This window comes from Papaver somniferum, chromosome 2 (assembly GCF_003573695.1).
Source record: "Papaver somniferum cultivar HN1 chromosome 2, ASM357369v1, whole genome shotgun sequence".
Classification (NCBI taxonomy): domain Eukaryota; kingdom Viridiplantae; phylum Streptophyta; class Magnoliopsida; order Ranunculales; family Papaveraceae; genus Papaver; species Papaver somniferum.
In genome coordinates this window covers 196,049,130-196,065,685 of record NC_039359.1, presented here as the reverse complement: position 1 = coordinate 196,065,685, position 16,556 = coordinate 196,049,130, and the positions used below count along the sequence as shown (strand labels likewise).

General features: G+C 35.7%; 2 protein-coding genes across 2 annotated transcripts in view; both read left to right on the top strand.

Moving 5' to 3' along the window:
* Positions 1–13,806, top strand: part of LOC113352557 — a 38,314-nt gene extending 24,508 nt beyond the window's left edge. Inside the window, exons 4-6 of the mRNA XM_026596368.1 lie at positions 12,295–12,602; positions 12,750–13,458; positions 13,552–13,806. Of these exons, the coding sequence (XP_026452153.1) occupies positions 12,295–12,602; positions 12,750–13,458; positions 13,552–13,806 (1,272 nt within the window). The remainder of the gene's footprint in view (positions 1–12,294; positions 12,603–12,749; positions 13,459–13,551) is intronic.
* Positions 13,807–14,100: 294 nt separating this feature from the next.
* Positions 14,101–15,240, top strand: LOC113352556. Its single transcript, XM_026596366.1, has one exon. It carries the CDS (start codon positions 14,101–14,103, stop codon positions 15,238–15,240), a length of 1,140 nt encoding a protein of 379 aa, XP_026452151.1.
* Positions 15,241–16,556: the final 1,316 nt, after the last annotated feature.

The following is a 16,556-nucleotide window of genomic DNA, read 5'->3' as shown; positions in this document are numbered from 1 at the left end:
AGCATCACCAAAGAAATAAAGAAAAGAGGAATCCGAAAGGAGTATAGAAGAATATTTTGTATATAACTATTTTATATTTTGAAAAATTGTATTAGGGTTTGTTGTATTTTTGTAATTTTTATTTTTTTGGACACTTTTTGGACTTTATTTTTTGACTTGGACATCATTATTATTTTTAAAACCCTAAGGAAGGGTTGATTTATATAAAACTATGTGCAGGGAAGGACGACAGTTACGATACTGTCTCGGCCACTCGGGTTCGTACACCGACATTGGAGTCGGTGGCCTGAGTCGACTTCAACGGTTCATCGCCCGTCTGGTATGGGAGGTAAGACTTTATCCACCCACTAATCTCCTGTCAGTGGGTTTAATTTTGTGTGACAACTCACATTCGTGCATACAAGAATGTCGAACTGGTATTACAATAGCCAATACAACGAATATCCGACTGATTTTCAAAATGGACATTACTTAGACAATAGTATGAATAGTGGTTGGGAACATCAAACTTTTGAAAGTTATGGCTCATACCATGGTGAGCCTAATTACTATTCACACATGCACCGATCATACGAACAAGAAAATAAGGAGTATTATTGTTCTAGTTCCTCGTCTTTGGACAATATAATGAAAATGTTGAAAACTAGTCCTTATTATGATCCTTCTGATCTTGTTCTTCCTCTAGAAGAGTCTCTCAAACAATTAACTGAGAATACAAATAGGTTTGTGTTAGAAATGAATAAACAAAATGCACCCATGAGTGAACCTTCTATACACGATAGAATAAGGAAGTCATGTGAGTCGAGTCACGATACCATAAGGAAGTCATGTGAGGCGACTCAAAATCTTTTGTTAGAGGGCCAGAACGGAACTACTCGAAATAATTTTAATTTTCAATACAATGTTTCCAATAGTACCCTTGAAAAGGAGGATAGTTATTTGCATAATCAAGATGGCGAGGTTATAATTGGTAACACTACTTTTTTGGATGAGGTTAGATCATTTTCATGTTATTATAATGATGATTATGAAGAGGATAGCATTGATGAAGAATCGGACACATATAGGCATAGTGATCCGGAATTTGTTACTCAAATTGAGCTTTGCAATGATAATATTATTTTTAGTTCAAATCCAAATAATTTTAATAATTATTCACCTATTCAAAAGGAGGAGGATTTGACTAGAGATACCACCGTTTTATACGTTGTAGTATTTCCTTATGATTACGAAGCCGATGATAGTTTTGAGGAACGAGTTTATTCTGAGAATATTGTTTTAAAGTCTAGCGATTTAGAAATATTAGCCTTATACAAATAAGATAGACTCGTAGAGAGTTCAAATATGAGTGAGTATGTACCTACCAATTATAACTTAGAAGAATCAATTGACAATTTTCAGGAATCTAATGACCTGGAAATTAGGGAGATTGTGACTAGTCTACCTAGAGACACTGAAAACACTAAGTTTGGGGGTGATTATCATTCTCCATGTGCTTCACCTTTGAATCTTGTAGAGATCCCTCACTTGGGACTTGATATATGTGCCTCAACCATTGTGCCAGATTACCTTCATACTAGCTCTCCAGAACCTAATAATGTCCAGGAAGAAGTTCAGTTATTAGAAACTCATCCTCTGGTTGATGTGGTTTACACAGGCAATAATACCCAGATTGATTTTGTTTTCTCACCAAATATTTTTCTTCCAATTGTGGGAACATTTGAATTTGAAATGTGTCAGTTATTAAGTTTTGAGACTAAACCTAATTACATTAGGAGATTAGGGTCGACACATTTGTTTAAGAAAGATCACCACTCTTATTGTGGTCAGATGTGTAAGTCAAATCTGATTGACTTAGAGGATCCTCAATTATTCAGGTTATTATTATGTGCTTCTAAGATTTTATTTGAGTTTTTCGAGACTCTAGAACCTGAACATTCAGATCTAACTTATAAGGAAACGCAACCTATCAAAATATTTTATCTAGACCCAGTTATAGAACCTGAATCTGAACCACAACTAGATGTAGTTGTCTTAAGCAGGAAACTAGACAAGGGAATGCTTTATTTGTTTACTTTCGTGGCATGTTGCAGATTCCTTATATTGGTGGTAGTTATATTTGATTTTGATGACCCACAGTTGTTCCGGCTATTACTTTATGATTCTATGAGGTGACTAATCGTTTATTAGTCTGTCTGAAGACGTTAAACTTAGCACTTCTTGGGAGGTAATCCATACTCATGCAACGAAGTAATATATTTTCTTCGCTCTTTTGCTTCAAGTGGTAAAAATTTCTCCTTGTTCATACTTTTAATTTTATCTTTATAACATTGAGGACAATGTTAGATTGTAGTTTGGGGGTGGGGAAGAAACTTTTTTGTTACTTTTTTGTTACAATAAATAAACTCCGGAGCCTATAAATTTTTGCTTATTAAGGATGGCACTAACCAATCTAAGTGTATGGAAGCATCTTGGTTGTAGGAGTTGAGGAACCAATATGAGTAGATGGAAACATATAAAGAGTCTATTCATAAAATCACAGAGGTCAGGTGTTAGAAATAACATGGTAGTTTCGCCATTTCTCGTTGAGTCATTTTCACTTCTATTTTTATTTTGTTTTCTTTTTAAAATATGTTTCTCTAAGTGATTATGTGGAGCTCACGAATCAAGTTGGTACCACTACTAGGGTGAAATAGAGTGATTGAGATACCAAAAAAAAATTGAGACCAGAACACCTGACCAACCAGAATAAATTCAATAAAGTCGACAACTGGTACCCTTGTATATGCCAGATGTGTTGACCTAGAGTTAGGATTATCGACCACTGGTTCCCCTGTATATGCCAGTTTTGTTGATATTAGTCAGACTAGTATCTTAGTCCATTAGGATAAGTTCATTTTGGCAGTGGCCTTCAGACAGATATGAGAAACACCGTTCACCTAGTCAACATCAATACCATCAATGTTTTTCTCTAAATCCATTTCTTAATATATCCATGTGATTTGTTGACTCCGGATATTGGTGTCCATAGTGCGACTATCTGAGTAGAGCTCTGTCACTTATATATGAATTTTAGTATGCTTAAGTGCAAACTCGTGTACAAAAATTAAAATATCGCATCAGGGTACTTCCTCCTGTAGTCAATAAGTATGCCAACCAAGGAGATTTTTTAGTGCCTTCCAAGGTTCCACATAGATATCGAGGGTCTGAAGAGTAAAGGTTTTGCGGGTATATCTCTTGTAATCCCTCCCGAGAATATAACTAGGCCACTAGGGCCACCTAGGGGTTTAAAGGCTTGTTGCATACGCTAAATGCAACAGACGATGCCTGCGACCGTGAGTTAGGATTTTAATTTTTTAGATTTGATTTGCTCGAAGACTAGCAAATAATAAGTTTGGGGGTATTTGATAGACAAATTTTTGTATCTGGTATAATCTCAATTGTATATTGTTAGTGCTCAATTTTGCAGTTATTTGATTTGTTTATGTTTTTGTAGGTGTTTTTGGAGAAATAAGATTTCGCGGCGAAATTGGCTCGAAAAGTGGTTTTTGCGCTCTTGGGAGAAAACACTAAAGACACCCCTCATTTGGATAAGGGGCACCTCATTGCTAAGGGAGACCTCATTGCTAAAGGGAGTCCAGCGCTGGATATGGGACACCCTCATCTTAATCGTTCAAAAATAGAAAATTGGCGGGAAAAATGGATGCTCGTCTGCGAACTTCCCTGGATCGAGTTTGGTGAGATTTTAACGGAATTCTCTTGCTGGATTGGACTGTATTGGCCTGTTAGAGCTAAACAGGCTTTGTAATGGGCAGTGTTTCGAATAAAAACGAAGATTTTTACAAGTTAGGGAAAGAAGAAATAATCGTCGGGTGTTCTGTTTTTGGAAAATACAGGGGACGAAATTATTATCGGGATTTTGTGATTTTGTGGAAGATATGCATAGAGTAGAAAATATCTATCAAATATGGAAGAGTTTGGACTTGACCAAGCTACCGCGTGAGAAAATTTGCAGGCAATCTCGGCAAAACAGGAAAGAGGTGTTATTCTCGGGTTGATTTTGTGGTTACCATGGGATGTTACGTGAGGAATATGAGATAATATATCCTCTGTTGGATTAGATTCCATCTTTGGAGGTGGATTAATTCAGGGAAGGCGTAAACAGAGAAAGACGATGAGAGTTATATATAACTTGGCCGTGGGGAGAAGAAAAAATATCGGAGATATTCTTGGGATTTATTCGATCTGGTGAGGTATATATAGGTTGTTTCGAATTCCATAGAAGGTATCGAGTAGTTGGGGTTGATATGGAGGATTAGGGAGGATGCAGTGAAGAAGAGAAGACGTTGAAGGAATATTTCCCTGCTGCTGCTGGTGAAGAAGAAGATGAAGAACAAAGCCTGCATAGAATTTCATTGTAACAGTTAACTCGTAACGCTTATAAACGTTACAGTTCTCTGTTTTTGTTATTCTTCTTTCTTTTCTACATTGTAAACACTCTTTGATCTATGGATCATTATTTTGACCGAGTATTCGACATCATGAGCTAAACCCCATCGATGGGATGACGGAGGAAGCCATATTTCATTCATGTGGTAATTATATCTATTATCAATCGTTTTATGATTTTTCTTAATTGATTGTGATGTCGTATGATGATGTATGCATGGTCTAAGTGCTTTTGATGAATCATGCTAGTGATTTACAGTCAATCTTTTAAAAATCTACCTTGGCAAAGAATTAGAGTCAATATTATTTGAGTTATAATTGTTTGGAATAAATATATGAATCGCATGAATGAGTTTATGATGGAATCCTGAGTCTCAGTACCTCTCGAAATTGTGATGAAACTTGTGTATATATTTTACTTATTTTATTTTTAAATCTTAAACCAATCTCATCAAGTCCGAGTTGAACGAACTTAATTTACCACTATCTACAAATCACATCAATTTTTGGCGCCGCCGACGCAGATTTGTATTAGATTTTAGGTTTTAGATTTATTTTTATTTTTATTTATTTTTTTTTAGATTTTTTGTTCTCTTTTACGCCTTTGATATTTTTCAATTCTTTTCAGATTTGGAGCGAAGCTACAAAGAAAGAAAGAGTGCTATAAAAGGAAAGCATCACCAAAGAATGAAGGAAAGAGGAATCCGAAAGGAGTGAAGAGGAATATTTTGTATATAATTATTTTATTTTTTTATATTTTGGAAAATTATATTAAGGTTTGTTGTATTTTTGTAATTTTTCTTTTTATTTTTTTGGACAATTTTTGGACTTTATTTTTTGACTTGGACATCATTATTATTTTTCAAACCCTAAGGAAGGGTTGATTTATATAAAACTATGTGCACGAAATGACGACAATTACGATACTGTCTCGACCCCTCGGGTTCGTACACTGACATTGGATTCAGTGGCCTGAGTCGACTTCAACGGTTCATCGCCCGTCTGGTACGGGAGGTAAGACTCTATCCACCCACTAATCCCCTGTCAGTGGTTTTATTTTGTGTGCCAACTCACACCCGTGCATAGAAGAATATCAAACTGGTATTACAATAGCCAATATAACGAATATCCGAATGATTTTCAAAATGGGCATCACTTAGACCATAGTATGAATAGTGGTTGGGAATATCAAACTTTTGAAAGTTATGGCTCATACCATGGTGAGCCTAATTACTATCCACACATGCACCGATCATACGAGCAAGAAAATAAGGAGTATTATAGTTTTAGTTCCTCGTCTTTGGACAATATAATGAAAATGTTGAAAACTAGTCCTTATTATGATCCTTCTGATTTTGTTCTTCCTCTAGAAGAGTCTCTCAAACAATTAACTGAGAATACAAATAGGTTTGTGTTAGAAATGAATAAACAAAATGCACCTATAAGTGAACCTTATATACACGATAGCATAAGGAAGTCATGCGAGTCGAGTCAGATACCATAAGGAAGTCATGTGAGGCGACTCAAAAGCTTTTGTTAGAGGCCCAGAACGGAACTGTTCGAAATAATTTTAATTTTCAATACAATGTTTCCAATAGTACCCTTGAAAACGAGGATAGTTATTTGCACAATCAAGATGGCGAGGTTATAATTGGTAACACTACTTTTTTGGATGAGGTTAGATCATTTTCATGTTATTATAATGATGATTATGATGAGGATAGTATTGATGAAGAATCGGACACATATAGGCATAGTGATCAGGAATTTGTTACTCCAATTGAGCTTTGCAATGATAATATTATTTCTAGTCAAATCCAAATAATTTTCATAATTATTCACCTATTCTAAAGGAGGAAGATTTGACTAGAGATACCACCGTTTTAGACGATGTAGTATTTCCTTATGATTACGAAGCCGATGATAGTTTTGAGGAGCGAGTTTATTCTGAGAATATTGTTTTGAAGTCTAGCGATTTAGAAATATTAGCCTTAGAAAAATAAGATAGACTCGTAGAGAGTTCAAATATGAGTGAGGATGTACCTACCAATTATAACTTAGAAGAATCAATTGACCATTGTCAGGAATCTGATGACCTAGAAATTAGGGAGATTGTGACTAGTCTACCTAGAGACACTGAAAACTCAAAGTTTGGGGGTCATTATCATTCTCCATGTGCTTCACCTTTGAATCTTGTAGAGATCCCTCACTTGGGACTTGATATATGTGCCTCAACCATTGTGCCAGATTACCTTCATACTAGCTCTCCAGAACCTAATAATGTCCAGGAAGAAGTTCAGTTATTAGAAACTCATCCTCTGGTTGATGTGGTTTACACAGGCAATAATACCCAGATTGATTTTGTTTTCTCACCAAATATTTTTCTTCCAATTGTGGGAACATTTGAATTTGAAATGTGTCAGTTATTAAGTTTTGAGACTAAACCTAATTACTTTAGGAGATTAGGGTCGACACATTTGTTTAAGGAAAATCACCACTCTTATTGTGGTCAGTTGTGTAAGTCAAATCTGATTGACTTTGAGGATCCTCAAGTATTCAGGTTATTATTATGTGCTTCTAAGTTCTCTAGAACCTGAACATTCAGATCTAACTTATAAGGAAAAGCAACCTACGAAAATATTTTATCTAGATCCAGTTATAGAACCTGAACCTGAACCACAACTAGATATAGTTGTCTTAAGCAGGAAACTAGACAAGGGCGTGCTTTATTTATTTATTTTCGTGGCAATGTTGCAGATTCCTTATATCCGTTTTAACTTAAAAATGGAAACTTAGTATCCGTAAAGCAGACTTTTACACGGAAACTGAGTTTCAACGACATTTACCTTCCCTACTACCTGGATTAGATCTAATCCAGTTTTAAATATAGGGAAGGGATATCCCTACTTTGAAGGGATATGGGAGACCATATTAGATGGATTTTGAGAAATTTCCCTACATTTAGGGGATGGGGAAGCGAAATTTCCCTACATTTAGGGGAGACCATAGTGCTTGGACTTAAGAAGCTTAAGTCCAAAATAAAAAGGAGATGAGTAAATGCTCTTGAAAAGACGAGGGTACCCAAATACACCACAATATTTCATTTATCAACCTATAATTCTTCTACCAAATGTGATCGTCTATGGACTGAGTCGAGACAATACAACAAATCGGTCCACACTTCGTGTGATCTTCTATGGATACGAGATCGAGACAATACAACAACAAGATCACTTATGTGATTGACTATGGATACAAGATCGAGACGACACGACAACAAAGTGTATACTTGATAATAGGTTCGGAAATAACCGAAACTCTATAGGATCAATATCAAGTATTACGGAGTTAACGTAATTGTGTATTTTACTTAATTATAATAACAATTACAATGCGGAAAACAAAGTAAGAGAGACAACAAGATTTTGTTAACGAGGAAACCGCAAATGCAAAAAAACCCTGGGACCTAGTCCAGTTTTGAATACTCTCAGAATTAAGCCGCTATACAAAATCTAATACCAACTTCGTATAGTTGAGACCAAGCAGACTATCCCTAGCTACTTAGCTCCCTCAGTATCCCTGCGCTTTCGACTTCTAGAGTTACGCACGTGAATATCAAGTCATTTGGATCGTATTCCAAACAACAAAGGAAGAATCTGTTTGGTAACCACTCTAATTAATCTTGCTAGAAGATAATATGAGTTGTTGACAAAGACTCTTATGTTTAATATAATAAACTCCTTTGACTGGTTAGATAGTCAAGTTTACTCAATTAGTATAGACCTCAACGAGAAACTATAAAGTGATGCCGATCTCACGCAACTAAACAATCAGATCTATCAAAGATAAACTGATTCTTGTTGGATCCCAGCCGATCAAGGTTTGTGCACTAAATCCACAAGATACGAAAAATAATAAGAATTATTCTTCGTCTTCAAATATTCTATTTCCTTCAATTACCTGCACAACAACACTTGAATCCTCTTGTGATTAATCACACACAGAACAAAGTCTGTTAACAATGGATTATCACAAGATGTCTTTAGATCTAACAACAGTTCTAAATATCTCTTCGATACTTTGATCTAGTCTGAGTGAATCTTATATCAGAAGAGAAGATTCTCAAGAATAAACAAACTAGGTGCAATCAAGTTTAAACAACCATTATTCAATCAAATTATTAATTGAAAACAAATAACACTGCAATTATCTAGTTTCCCACCAACGGTACTCGTAGAGCTTCTTGATCCTACAATTTTTTTAAACGATCGGTCGTAAGATATTTCACCTAATTAGGATACTTTCCTCTCCGAATAGACGGCTCCACCAGAAACAACAAGAAAATGTAGTTTTCCTGGCTCTTAGGATAGTTTGCTAGAAATGCAAAATTAGGTATTTATAGACCAAGGTTGTTTGGACACCAAGGAATTTCCAAAACTGAAAATATTCTTAAGATATGCAATGAATGCCCAAATTCAGTTTTCCCGATTCTGATAAATGTAGTCCAACATTTTCTGAAATCTCTCATAGAAAATCTCCAATTATTAAATGCACATTACTAGTTTCTATTCTCTAAAGATATGCATTAATTGCTGGTAATTAAAGCATGTAAAACCAAAAACCTTAATTAAAAGATTCTTAATTTATTTCGGTACACGATCACCTTGAGTACCAAGGAATATCTTTGAACAATAAATGATAAGAGTTAATGCTCATGTTCAAAGTATGTTGACATCTTTACACAACAAACCCTAATTCCGAATCTACACAAGTTCATCAAGAAAATATGTAAATCATGGAAAATCGGATTTGCATCTTGGAATCGGTTCCACCACACTTCCGAATAAGTTTAGAATTGGTTCTACCAAAATATTCTAAGACTACTATGTGATCGGTCATACCAAGTCACAATGGTTAGTTGTGATCGGTCCTATCAAGTCACATACATGGATTCGAATCGGTTATACCAATCACATGGATCGGTTCTACAAAATACTTCTTGTGATCGGTCATACCAGTCACTAGGATCGGTTATACCAATTACAAAGATCGGTCACACCAACTACCAGAATCGGTCACATCAATTACAAGGATCCATCATACCATCTCATGGTGATTACTTAGGATAGGTTACACCAATTACCAGAACCGATCATACCAAATCATAAGTCTCGGTATTGTATTGTGATCGGTTATACCAATATACATAACCTGAGCTAAAATCAGTTCCACCAACTCACACATATTGGTCATCCAAAGAATATGCAATGAATAGCCGGACCAATATACCTATTGATTTCCCTTTCAATTCATGAAACAAGTTCACAAACTTACTTCATTTAAACAAATTAATGTAATACATCGTTTCCTAGGATGAAGGCTTCACCATAAATCCATACACATAATTATAATACTATGTATAAGTTTATGTCGATCTCATATCTACGAAATTCAAAAGATAAGTGTTATACTTCGTAATATAATTCCTTAATACTATGACCATACTATTGTGATCATGTCTATCTACTAGAGTATTATTTATATACAAGCTTCGCATGTTATGTTTTCAATATAACACGACTTGAATGATAAGTTAATAATTAAAAAACATTCAAGTCAATATTACTAACCTCAAGTTGAAGGATGATGTCGTCGTTGTAGTCGTTACTTCTTCTCATTCTTCAGTTCTTCGGAGTAATACTTCTATGTCTCAGCATTCCTGGACTTTCTAGTCTAACCTAAACAAAGTTGACTATAGTATTTAATCAAGCGACTCTGGATGAGTTTTGATACTAAAATATGACAACCAAACTTGAGATACCTAACACAAATAAAGATATCAATTACAAGTAATTACTTCTATTTATAAATCGCGAAGAGAAAGAGCCATAAACCATAACGACTTCCGATTTTTGTATATGTAAGAGAGATGAATGATGGTAATATCCAGAATCGATTCCTTCCATTTAATCTGATTTTCTTTTTATTCAATAAGAGATGCTCCTAAAATAAATGAGTAATTTTCTCATAATCTTGTAAACCCAAACATAACTAGATGCCCTAAATCCCTTTGATTAAACATGGATTTAAAGCAATACTGTGTTGAATCATCGACGTTCTTGAATCGATAATAACAAGCAACGAACCAGCGATCAAGGTTTGAATAAATATCCCTCAAAGGGAAGACAAAATATCCCCAAATGGCGAATAAATTCGCTCCAAATAGCGAAGAAATATTCCTAAGGACATACAAAAACAATAAAAAAATTGTTCTATTAAAAAGTTACTATTAAAACTTAAAAAAGAGAAGAAATCTTGCTTAAATCTGGTCGGAGGCTAGGTTTTTGGCTTAGACAGAAGGAAAAAATAGAGGAGAGATAAGAACAATTATATTGTATACAATCACGAATCAAAAACACCGGCTCATGTATTTATAATGTGCATATATTGATCGAGTTCCATTAAGATGGATTCTTCTTCCCTCATACCCATAGCGTTTCTGTATACACAATCTTACATGCCTTGCGATCATGATTTTTCGAATTAGTAATGTCGCTTAGGAGTGTTTTTATTTTAGACAAAGGAAATAAGATTATCATTAATCAAATACTTTTATAAAAACCTAGAGTTTTTCGTACCAAGAAGATAAATGTCGATAAATTTTTAGGAAGGAGGAAAGCAAGTGAAAAAGCGGGGGTCTAACAACCACACCCAATATTTCGCTTAGCAATCTGTATGGAAAAACTCCAATATACTTTTAAGAGAATCAACTAGACAGTCAGACTCAATCTTAATAAAAGTATATCAAAGAGTTATATCTCACTTTCTCGATTCAATACTTACTCAAGCAAATAGAAATCTGCGAGTCTAATTGAATACAAGAGAAATCACTTGAACGGTACCAAGGAACAATGTTCAAGGATCATACAAATGCAATCAATAACCAAAGGTTGGATTTCCCAATTGATCGATTCAACGCACAACCTGTGATACTTCAATTATATAACCAAATATAATGAGGAAAATAAATAACACACACACACCAGAAGTTTTGTTAATGAGGAAACCGCAAATATATAAAAACCCCGAGACCTAGTCTAGATTGAACACATACTGTATTAAGCCGCTACATACACTAGCCTACTACAAACTAACTTCGGTATGGACTGTAGTTGAACCCCAATCAATCTCACACTGATCCAAGGTACAGTTGCGCTCCTTACGTCTCTGATCCCAGCAGGATACTACACACTTGATTTCCTTAGCTGATCTCACCCACAACTAAGAGTTTCTACGACCCAAAGTCGAAGACTTCAATAAACAAATTTGTATCACGCAGAAAAGTCTATGGTAATAGATAAATCTTTCTCCCACAAAAATACCTACAAGTTTTTGTTTCGTCTTTTGATAAATCAAGGTGAACATGAACCAATTGATAACCCGGACTTATATTCCAGAAGAACAGCCTAGAATTATCAACCACCTCACAATAATGTTAATCGACTAGCGAAAGAAGATATTGCGGAATCAAAAACGATGAGACGAAGATGTTTGTGACTTCTTTTATATCTTGCCTATCGGAGAAATCAATCTCAATCCAATCTTACGATTGTACTCAAACACGATAGAAACAACAAGATCATATCACGTAACTACAAAGAAAATAGTTGGGTCTGGCTTCACAATCCCAATGAAGTCTTCAAGTCGTTAACCTACAGGGTCTCGATATAAACCTAAGGTTAAAGGAGAATCGACTCTAGCTAATACAACTAGTATCACACAGAAGGTGTGGGGATTAGGTTTCCCAGTTGCTAGAGTTCTCCTTTATATAGTCTTTCAAATCAGGATTTGCAGAGAGCATTTCAGTTTTTGCAGGATGAGATAAAGGATTTCATTGTTAATCATTATCAGGCCAAGTTCAATGGTGGTGACGTTCATATTGATCCAGTTTTGTTTGATATTGAACATGAGATCATTTCAGTTGCTGAGAGTGCTTATATGGATGCTATTCCGTCTTTGGAGGAAGTTAGAGTGGCGGTTTTTGACTTGGGAGCGGATTCTGCGCCTGGCCCAGCTGGATTCACAGGTTCTTTCTATAGACAGTGTGGGGACATTATTTCTAGAGATCTCTTTAATGCCATTGCAAACTGTTGGTCTATGCGTAAAATTCCCAATGGCATTAACTCTATTTTTATTGTTCTTATTCCAACAAATAACAAATCTGATGCTATTAAAGATTATAGGCCAATTGGCTTGAGTAATTTTTTCTTCAAGATCATTACTAAGATTATGGCTACCAGGATTGGTATTGTGCTAAATAAGTTGATCTCGGAAGAGCAAGTGGCGTTTATGAAGGGTAGAAACATACATGAGAATATAGCTTTGGCGTCTGAATTGATCAATGAGATTAATACGGAAAGGAATCATGGGAATGTTGGCCTCAAACTGGATATTTCTCAAGCTTTTGAAACGGTAAGTTGGGATTTCATAGATGAAGTCTTTCGTCAATATGTCTTTTCTGATTCTTGGTGCATGTGGGTTCTTAATATCCTTAGCTCAGCTCGGATTTCTGTCATGATTAATGGCTGCCCTGAAGGTTATTTCAGTATTACTAGAGGTCTGCGTCAAGGTGATCCTCTCTCACCTTTGATATTTGTTCTTATTGAAGATGGTTTAAGTCACAATCTTTTCAAGTTGTTTGCAAATCATAGTATGAATGTTATGGTTAGTAAAAAAGGTGTGGCGCCTACACACTTGCTTTTTGCGGATGATATCCTTATATTCTGCAGAGGTAATCTTCATAATTTGCAAAATTTGAAGAATATGCTTGTTTTGTATGAACATGCGTTTGGCCAGTACGTAAACTATGCAAAGAGCAAGTTTTGTTTTGGAGGTGATAGAATTTATCGTGCTATTGCTATTTCTAACTATTTGGGTATGGAGAGAGCTATGTTTCCAGATAAATACTTAGGTATTCAATTGAAGCCTGGTATTTTTCGGCATATTCATGTTGGCCAAGTTGTTGAGAAGATTATGGACAAGCTGGCTGGCTGGAAAGATAAACTTTTATCATTTCAGGCGAGTCTTGTGCTAATTATGTAGGTGATTTCTAGCTATGTTATTCATTCTATGGCTGTTTACAAATGTCCATGCAAGGTTATTAAGCAAGTTGAAAGGGCCATTAGTAATTTTCTTTGGTCCGGTGATGCTGAGAAACGTATATATTTTACGGTTCTATATGATGATCTATGTCTCTCAAAGCGTGAAGGTGGTCTTGGCATTAAGAAGTTAAATGATTTTAATAGGGCTATGCTAATGAAGCTTTGGATTTCTATTCGGGATTCAAACAAGATTTGAACCAGATTTTTGAGGGCCAAATACTTTAAGGTCCATGGCAATCTGATAAATTATAAGTTGGGTTCTTCGGTTTCTCCTGGAATTCGCTTGGTTTACAATTTTGTGCAGAAGCATACACGCTCAATTATAGGTAATGGTGCTAATACTTCCCTATTTTTTGATAATTGGTGTGGTGATTTTTCTATTGCGCAAAGACTTGGCATCACTTCCAAAGGCCCTAATGATTTTAAGGCTAAAGTAAGTGATATCATTTTTGATGGTGTTTGGGTTATTCCTGAAAAAACAAGAGATTTGATGATTCGTTGTAATATTGATGTTGAAAATTTGCCTGTTATTGCTGGTGGTGAGGATTATAAAATTTGGGATTTAGATACCAAAGGCGTTTTTTCAGTTAAGTCGTCTAAGGCCGCTCTTAAGACGCCGACAGAAGTTGTGCCTTGTGCAAATCTGTTTACTAGACAGGTTGTGCACCCTACCTTGAGTGTGCAATACTGGAAGATTTGGGCCAAGCAATGTTGTGCTAGTGAAGACAATATTATTAAGAAGACAAGTAAGAGCATCCATACTATGTGCCGCTTATGCAGGAAAAGTTGCGAAACTCTTAGCCACATCACTTGGCATTGCAAAGTTGCTAGGAGGATTTGGGCTTGGGTGGCTGGAATTTTCAAGCTGCAACCAAGTGAAGACCTGGTGGACTCGTATAAGGCTGCTAAGGGTCGAAGCAGAATGATAAAGGACCTGTGGTTAGTTGCAAATCTTGCAATTGTCACGGAATTATGGAAGTTACGCAATAAGTCTTATTTTGATAATATGGCAGTTCAATGGCTTGGTTTTAAAGGGAGAGTTTATCAAATAATTCGTGATAATTCAATTAGAATGAAGGTCCACATGTATAATACTTTAGAGGAGTTATGCATTCTGAATTATTTCAAGGTACGGCATAGATCATGCAAAAGGTCTACCCCAATTGAGATTAGTTGGACTCCTCCTAATCAAGATGAAATCATGATCTGTTGTGATGGTGCATCTTTCGGAAACCCAGGCCAAGCTGGTTCAGGTGTTCTTTTCCGTGATGCAAGTTCGGAGGTGCTTGGTGTTCTTTGTGTTGGCCTTGGTTGGAAAACCAATTTGTATGCGGAAGTATGTGCTATTATTTATGGTGCGATTGTGGATAATAGATGGAATATGCGGAGTATTTGCATTCGTTCTGATTCGAAGAGTTGCATACAAGCTTTTCAAAAGGGTGATCTGCCTTGGCAGCTGGTGCAGAAGTGGAACATTGCGAAATCTTACTACATCAACGTTCGTTATATTCATAGCTATAGGGAGGTTAATTTCTCAGCTGATGCCTCGGCCAAGCAAGCCTGTTTGCTGGCTGAGGATATTTTTGAGTTTTATGAGGGTAGGCCAGGTTTTATTCCATCTGTGGAATGACCTGGAAGGGTTTATTATCGCTTCAAATAGGTTTTCCTGTGAGTGGCCTCACGGCTAGTCATTAGGAAGACCTAGTACCTGTACAGTTTTTCACCTTTTTTAATTTTATTTGACCGAGTAAAAAAAACAAATCAGGGTTTGCAATCTAAGTTACCTTGGTAACAAAGCATTCAATATTCACCGTTAGATGAAAACCTAATTAGATTCAAGCTAATATCTTTCAATCGTTAGATCGTACTTAGCTTGTTACACACAAATGAAATGCACGTTTATTCAGGTTTGTGTAACCGTACCTAAGCATGTACACTTAGTTGATTCAAGAATAGTTAACCAAATAGTTAGCCTTATGAGCACTTTCATATCAACCATATTCATCTTAACCATAACTAGTTTAAATGACTCAAGAGAACTAGTTAGAGAGTTTTTCAATTGATTAGATCTCATAGAAGTATATAAGACACAATCGAAGCAAAACGATTTGATTCACTCAAATCAATTCATGAACTTTATAGACACGGTTTGCAAGTATGCATTCCTTAGTTTATATAAGTTTAAGTTCACGAATAATCGTTTTTAGAAACTAACCCACTTAAGTACGCATACTGGTACGCGGGCTTAAGTATCCGGAATAAGTTTGTTTTCAGTTCACAAACTCCAGAAGAAATTCACGGGATTTGAACTTCCGACAGTACGCGTACTGGTACGCGGACTTCAGTTCCGGTTTTCCTGAGCAGTAAAGTACGCATACTTTGGTTCAAGGAATAAGAACTTACACACGTATGAGTTATCACACAATGTTTATATCATTTCAAGGTTATATTCTAAACTCTCATTTCAATCATTAAAACATTCTTAGAGGACGTTATATAGTTGTTGTTCACAAGCTATTTTTCGTCAAAGTGATTTTCAAGTAATTCAAACTAATATGACTTTCGTCACTAGTAAAGATGAACTTGGCCGAAGCGAAAGCTTACCAACACATATTTCAAGAAACATATAGGAGAGATAAACTCGGCTCGAAATAGCAAATGTATATAATCATAGTCTATATAGCAGTACGACTTTTGTCTCAAGATAAGAGATAGAGTATATAGACTTTTGAGTGATAGATAAGTTCAAGTCTCCACATACCTTTTAGTCGATGAAGTTCCACCAGTTCCTTGAGTATTTCTTCGTCTTTGTATGATGATCGCCATGGAATCTACAGTTGAACTACACTTTCTATCCTAGTTTGAGACTTAGCTATGAGTAGACTAGAAATCAAGACTTATAGTTTTGGAAACTAAACTTGACAACAATCTTGAGATAGCAATGCT

Excerpts from the sequence above, each read along its gene's own strand:
- LOC113352556 (XM_026596366.1), top strand. The coding sequence starts at position 14,101 with ATGATTCGTTGTAATATTGATGTTGAAAATTTGCCTGTTATTGCTGGT.